The 7,768-nt window shown below is 45.0% G+C and overlaps 1 protein-coding gene across 1 annotated transcript; it reads right to left on the bottom strand.

Annotated features, from left to right (window-relative positions):
* Nucleotides 1-110: 110 nt before the first annotated feature.
* On the bottom strand, nt 111-6,401 carry LOC112581362 (serpin B3; the record flags this gene model as incomplete). The annotated part of the gene is given in 9 exon segments (XM_025273134.3): nt 111-207; nt 876-1,031; nt 1,324-1,466; nt 2,642-2,759; nt 3,073-3,201; nt 4,489-4,545; nt 5,131-5,320; nt 6,088-6,176; nt 6,336-6,401. Coding segments are annotated over 7 exon segments (865 nt in total), but the record flags the coding sequence as incomplete, so codon positions are not given.
* Nucleotides 6,402-7,768: the final 1,367 nt, after the last annotated feature.

The raw sequence follows: 7,768 nt of genomic DNA, 5'->3' as shown, positions 1-7,768 counted from the left end.
CACCACCAGATCACGGTCTCCCGGTCATGCCCGAGAAGTTGGCGACCCTGTCATTGAAGGCATCCACCATCCCCAGGCTCGCAGTGTGGCACGAGTTGTAGCTCTCTTCCCTTTAAACCGAGGCAGGTATAAGTCCACTTCTTGCTTCCCCATATTCTGTGGGCTCGTCCATGCTATTAACTTCTCAGCAGTGAGCTGGTCTTCAAGCTGTAACAGTGGAAAAGGAACAACTGTCAGGATTCTCATGGTCATGGAGCCCACCTAACCTTGGATTGAAATGTCTGGAAAACCTTTATTTTAACAGTAAACATGAATACAGGAGATTCAGTTTATTAGATTTTCTCTGAGGAGAAAAAATAACAGTCCTGAATATATATCATATGATCAAATAAATGTTTTTATACATTTATAACTTTGCTCTTTTTATGTATGTATGTACACTATATATGCGTATATAGAAATGTCTATACACGTGTAGATGTGTGTTATATAATCATGCACACAGAAATGAAACAACATGTGTTTCATGTGAAAGTCATGTCTGACTCTTTTTGTGACCCCATGGTCTGTATCCCTCCAGGCTCCTCTGTCCATGGGATTTCCCAGGCAGAAGTACTGGAGTGAGTTGTCATTTCCTCCTCCAGGGGATCTTCCTGACCCAGGGATTGAACCCATGTCTCCTGTGGCTCACACACTGCAGGCGGATTCTTTACCATTGAGCCACTGACATTTAAGATATTGATATTATTATTGTTATTATTTTTTTTTGTTCTATGCTGCCAGCCAGTATCTCCAATCTATGAGCAGCCCACACAAGCACTGAATCACGGGAAATGTGAGCAATGGCATGGAGCACTGTGAATACCAGGTTTTACCTCCTGCAGACCGTCTACTTCATTGGGCAGCAGCACCATCATGCTTAGCTCTTCGCCTTTGTACGGGATTTCCAGGATCTTGGCTTGCACGTCCTCCAGTGACACGAACTTGAAACTATCGGTTTGTTTCATCATCTGCACAGGTTTGCTTGTATCCTGCAATGAATTCATGTGCAAAAGAATGCCAAGTGAGCATTAGTCCAGAAAAAAGATATTATTATTGAGATACCAAACTCAGCCTCCTAAGAGATGATCTGGGAAATTTGTGTCTTAGAGATAAGAGTTTCTTCAAGGAATCCCAAGTAAATAAAGTTTAAAAAAAGGACAAGAAAACAATCCTTGACAAATTCTATCTTCTATACACAGTCATATACTAATTACTATGTATTTAAATTTCACAGTGCATGTGTAGCTACACTTTGTTATATACAGAAATAACAGACGATACCTTATTCACCCAAAATTTTTCCTCTGTAGTACGTTCTTCCTTAAATTTCTGGTTCCACTGCCCTTTGAAATAGACGGCGTTCACCAGAACCAGAACAGTACACCTGTTGAGAGAGTCTTTGGGAAATAGGTCCTTGATTCTTTCTGCAATGACAGAAAATCAAAGGTGTGTTATGAATGGCACGAGTGGTTTATCTGTCAGATGCTTTGAAAGTTACAAGTGATGGTTAAATAGTCACACAAGTCAGCCCGTGAGGGACTCCATGCCCAGCGGTTCACCAGGTGAGGCTTTGCTCACGGCCCCAGCCTGATGGAGTCGCCCTCATGCAGACGCCCCTGCTCCTGAGTCTGTGTGTGTGGGGACATCAGTCATTTCACAAGGAATCCTGATGAACTGATTTCTGATATTTAAGATGCCATGATATTTCTATGATATTTAAGATGCCATGCTGTGCTAAGCCTCTTCAGTCTGTGAGCCCACGGACTGCAGCGCACCAGGCTCCTCTGTCCATGGGACTTTGTAGGCAAGAATACTGAAGTGGGATGCCGTGCTCTCCTCCAGGGGCTCTTCCTGACCCAAGAATTCTGGGTCATCAATTCTGACAATACCTTGTTCATCAGAACTGATGAACAGGTCATCAATTCTGAAGAACTGATTTCAGCTGACCTTTACTGGTCCGTTTTCTTCCTTCCCTTTCCTCCCTTCCTGTTCCCTCAATAGCTCTGTCTCTTGTTTCCGTTCCCTGTCTTCTTCTTCATTCTGTACACTGAGTGGCTGTAGGTTAAGCCTATGTTTCGGAAGGGAGGTAGGATACGGTTCATGGGATGGAGACGTTGTCCAGCCCCTCCCTGGGTGGGGAGGACACTGTGACAATCCTGTGGGAGGGGGACGTGGGCCCGGAACCTTCTCCTGCAGGTGGTCATTTCTGCAAGAAGGATGGTTTAACGGAGAGCGGCTTGTTTCCCAGTTAAGAAAGCAAAAGTGGACTCTTCATATTCTCTCTTAGGGATTATAATCCGGAAGTTAAGCCTTTAATTTAAAGAACAACTTATGAATCAACCTGAAGCCTGAGCAGAGACTTGGGATCCACAAGACACTGTCTTCCAGGCTCAGCTGTGCCTGCAGGGGGCTGGTCCTGGGAGCACCCCCGACCGTTTCTCTCTGCACTGACGTGGACCGTCCACCCCCTGCAGGCCTGCACACCCTCTGCAATCTCGTCTCACCCAGCTCCTGACAGCCCAGTCAGGGTCCATCACTGTGTTCACACACAGCGGGGATTCAGCAGTGACTTTTAATGAGTGACTCTCTCATAACCTACCATTGGTTTGGCTCTCCACCCAGGAATTAATCATCTTTCGACTTTCCTCTGCAGCATATTTAAAATCAGCAGATTCCACACTGGCTAGATAAAATTTCTGAACATTATCCATGTATTCCTATGACATGAGCAGGTAGAAAGCAGGAATGAAAAGTAATTTATCAGTAACTATGTAGGTATCCCCAAATTAAATTAAATGTGTTAAATCCTGATCAAGCAGAGTTCACAAGCCAATCCCTCGCCTCCCCTCACTGGTGTGCTATCAGCCTCTGGACACTCCAGTGGGTGCAGTTGTGGTCGGGGAGCCCGGCGCCCCAGGAAGAAATGCCCCCGTGTGGGTCCCCAGGCTCCTCTGCTCCCTCCCCCCATTAGGAGTTTGGGCCCAAGGACCTGGGATGCAGACCAAAGGTGTGACAGACCAGGAAACTCACCTGGAGAAACCGAAACTCCTTTTCTCCGTAGAGCCTGTTGGCGACACTCAGCTCATAGGCATCTGTGGATTTCTTTAATTCTGTCAGAAGCTTTTGAAAGTGATGATGAGCATTTCCTGGCTTTTCAACCTTCAAACACCAAAAAGTGAGCGCATTGGATTCTCTGTCAATGTAAACTCTACACCCCCAGGGGTCTGTTGGATCCCTGTCTGGAGGAGGGTATCCCCAGGGATGATGCTTGTGGTTATTTCCCCTAATTGGTGTGTTTTACCGGATATAGCCTTCCTGATCTTTATAGTCGGTCTCCTAGGCAATTCTTTCTTCCTGCTCAAACACATCCCACTCTTTTCTCTTTTGAACTACCCATGCAGCACCATTCCTCCACTGCACTGCATCTTAGCTGTCTGCAATGGTTAGGGTAAACTTCTCAGCTAAAGTTAAGCTTCTTGAGGGCCAGACCCCCAGTGGGTCTCTGACAGTCATCAGCTGTGTGAGAAAGTGAAACCTGTGTATTGTCCTAGGTTATGACGTCAAGCCCTGTTATACTCCTGGTGGGATTGTCTTCTAAGACCTGTTGGCTCTGCCCTACGGCTCTTCGTGCTGATGGCCGCACGTCTCAGTGTGGGAGCCGTGTGTGTCTGGGACACTGCCAGCAGCTGTACACCAGCATCTCGAAGTCTTTGGCTGGATTCACATGATGACAAGAGAGTGCAGAGGGCTAAGTAGCTTCTCCAAGGAGACACAGCCAGGTTTTCAACCCAGGCTTGTCTCAGTCCAGAACCTTAACCTTGCTACCTGAGAGTTTTGGACTAGTCTATAAACAATAGCTCTCTGTTAATCACTTTCCATAATATATTTTGATGCCTACCAATTGGCTTCATAATATGAACTACCATCATGATTTAACATTATCCAATAATAATATTAATATTATGAGTTAATACAATGTAATGTTAGAAACATGTTATAAATAGTATAATTATTATTTTGCTATAATAACCATAATAAAATACGTAATATACATCAGAGTTTTCATTTTCCTGGCACTACTATTCTCTTTCACATGGATGTGCATGTATTGTAGCAGACATTTTATTATCCCCAGTTAACTGGGATGAAGTCACTGTGGCTCAGAGCAGTTGTATTCTCCACATTTGTCATTCCTGAACAACAGAGCGGGATTTGAAGCCCCTTTGGGTTTCCGAGCCCTTCCCGTGAAGCACATGCTACTCTCCTCTCAGGATAACAAAGACGTGAAGTACATATATGTAACGTGACATGAGTAACAACTCTGTCCGCTGGATTTCACTTGAGATGTCCCCTAGAAATGGACTCCCCACTTTGCCTGAAATTCCCAGTTTAAACTATGACCCTCTAGGGTACGTGATCCTCTAAATCTGGTGCCCTGTGACTCACGTGATCTTTTGCGGCTCCTCCTCTTGTGTTCTCTGCGATTTTATTGAAGTGAAGGACCTGGAGGAGACAGATAGCGGGGCAAAGACGTGTCACCCGATACATCTGTGTGCATCACAGCCGACCAAAAAGAAAGAAAAAGTCAGGAAGAAGAAAGGAAAGAAAATGCAAACCAAGTACCAAACCAGACAAAAACCCCCGAAGCATAAGGAACAAAGAAAAGAAGAAAGAAATATTCAGTGCAAACACTTGCTTCTTAAAAAACACAGTCTGTGTGTGGAAAACACAAAGCTGGTTGAGCGCTGTCCTCTTTAAAGAACTGTGTCTCGTTTTTCATTCATCGTTGAGGAAACATGTAAAGGTGTCCCCCGTGGCTTTTGGTCAGGGCCTCACTTCTACTGAAGTCTTCCATTAAAGCCTCACCTCTGGTTGTTGGGCAGTTGTAGGGCTTCATCCCAGCCCCCAGAGGAAGTCCAGGCACAGGAGGCAGGTGGGGAGCCCTGCCCCCATAACTCTGTGCCCACCCAGTCGTGGGGCTGCTTGAGCTTGCCGTGGGACCCGGGGACAGCCAGACCTGTGGTCATCCGCACACCAGCCAGCAGACAACCCATGCAAACCTGTGACGGAAAGGCAGCTGCCACCTACCTTCTGCATTTGTGATGCGGTGTTTTCTCGGGCCCCTAAGTAAGTCATGGCTAAGGCTGACGAGATACTGAAAGGCGACAGGAAGATGTTTTCCTTCTCTGATTTTCTGATCTGGTGGAACAGATCGATTGCAAGGTGGATGATTGCTTCACCGAGGGAACTCATGGTGGCCGGATGTGGTCTGGAAGTCCTGGAAGAGCATCAGATGCAGTTTATAATCACTCTAGTGAAGGAAGGTAGTCTGTAGTGAGAATTTCTAAAAGAAATGCCTTATGTGTGGGTTGTGGATTTCTGGCAAGTATGATTTTTCCTTTGTATACATTTAGTAATTAGAAGACTTGAAATTAGGAATACTGGAGTGGGTTGCTATGCCTTCCTCCAGGGGATCTTCCCCACCCAGGGACTGAACCCACATCTCTTACAGCTCCTGGATTGGTAGACTTGTTCTTTACCACTAGGGCCACCTGGGAAGCCTTATTTATAGAAAACGTTTCTTAAATAAAATAGAAACTTTATGTTACACATTTCATGATTGAGAGATGTACCTGTATCCATCTCATAATTAGATGACTATTGAAATTAGTATTTAAAGAATGTTTTTCGAAGAAGTAATAGAGTATCTTTACTGTTTCTTCCTTACTGACTGTACAAGAGTGGGTAAAAAGTGCTTTATAACAGAGGTTTTGTTGTTGTTGTTCAGTTGCTAAGTCGTGTTCAACTCTTTGCACTCCATGGACAAGCTCCTCTGTCCTCCACTACCTCCCAGAGGTTGTTCAAATTCATATTCATTGAGTCCGTGATGCTGTATAAGCATCCCATCCACTGCTGCCCCCTTTTCTTTTTCCTTTCAATTTTTCCCAGCCTCCAGGTCTTTCCCAGTGAATTTATAACAGATTCAAAGGCAAAACTGATGTGGTAACATCCAGCCATCTCCCATCAGGTACCTCCGTGCCTTACTTGAAGGATCTGTGGATGCTGGACAGCCTACCCCTGATACACGTGCTCCCGAAGGAACGTGGGTTTTCTTTTAGAAATAAGCAAATTACCTATGGATAAATCAGGAGAAAAAGTTCTTCTGTGGCAGAATATGTAAAATACCATCATACCCACATGAAACATTTAACACACGCACGATAAGACATCACATTCATTAGTATTTTCAGAAAGGACTCCTGAGTTAGGGCAGAGCTGCTGGAAGCACTTACCTGTGTTCCTGGAGGAAGCAGAGGTGGGCAGGCAGCCTGCAAGCCTGTGTGCCGGGCGTGCTCAGCCCTGAATATATACCTCTACCAGCCGCCGCCCGTGCCTCAAGGCAGCTGGTATTTCAGGTAGGTCAGCTTCTGATTCTTCACCAGGTACTGTCACACTTCATAAGCACAAAGTCTGTGTGAGTGAAGATTAGATGCTTGTCCAGTTCCTGTACTTCCTTCTCATCCGGAAGAAGAAACTGAGAACTGCGGTCACTAGCTCCTGTGAACCACCTGTAGGGGCCTAGGACCACTGAGAGTACAGGCAAGCTCCGACTCTCTTTACATGCCTTGAGCTGCCATTTCCAAACAGACATAACCCATAAAAACCTGTCTTTTCTTACATGTTGAATTGTCCTTAAGACCACTTCTAACAAAAATGATTAAATAGCTTACATTTTCTATTTTATGTTCTGAGAGCTGGTCCAATCTGACAATGTCCTTGAGAATTATTCGCATAAATAGGAAAATATTTCAAATTCTCAGTTTAAGAGATTCTGGCAAAGTGTCTCAGCCATGTGTGGAGAATAGGTATCAGTTGCCTTCCCCAAAAAGCGGGACCTTGGCTGCGGTCCTCCCTGTGACCCTATCCTCCTGACAGCCATCCAGCTGGTCCCCGAGTTCTAATATCAAAGGGAAGCTCTTTTTCCTGCAGAGTCGCCTGCTCTCAGGAGGAATAAGATGTAAATAAATGGGCCATTTGGGGGGCAGTTTTCTCATTCTTACACAAAGATGTATCATAAAAATAATTTGAGGTCCATTATGAAGAGATGGGAATATCAGACCACCTGACCTGCCTCTTGAGAAACCTATATGCAGGTCAGGAAGCAGCAGTTAGAACTGGACATGGAACAACAGACTGGTTCCAAATAGGAAAAGGAGTATGTCAAGGCTGTATATTGTCACCCTGCTTATTTAACTTCTATGCAGAGTACATCATGAGAAACTCTGGGCTGGAAGAAGCACAAGCTGGAATCAAGATTGCCGGGAGAAATATAAATAACTTCAGATATGCAGAGGACGCCACCCATGTGGCAGAAAGTGGAGAAGAACTAAAAAGCCTCTTGATGAAAGTGAAAGAGGAGAGTGAAAAAGTTGGCTTAAAGCTCAACATTCAGAAACGAATATCATGGCATCTGGTCCCATCACTTCATGGCCGATAGATGGGGAAACAGTGGAAACAGTGTCAGACTTTTTTTTGGGCTCCAAAATCACTGCAGATGGTGATTGCAGCCATGAAATTAAAAGACGCTTACTCCTTGGAAGGAAAGTTATGACCAACCTAGACAGCATATTCAAAAGCAGAGACATTACTTTGCCAACAAAGGTCTGTCTAGTCAAGGGTATGGTTTTTCCAGTAGTCATGTATGGATGTGAGCGTTGGACTGTGA

This window comes from Bubalus bubalis, chromosome 22, assembly GCF_019923935.1.
Source record: "Bubalus bubalis isolate 160015118507 breed Murrah chromosome 22, NDDB_SH_1, whole genome shotgun sequence".
NCBI classification, from domain to species: domain Eukaryota; kingdom Metazoa; phylum Chordata; class Mammalia; order Artiodactyla; family Bovidae; genus Bubalus; species Bubalus bubalis.
Note: the sequence above shows the minus strand (reverse complement) of the source record. Positions and strands in the feature narration are given on the sequence as shown.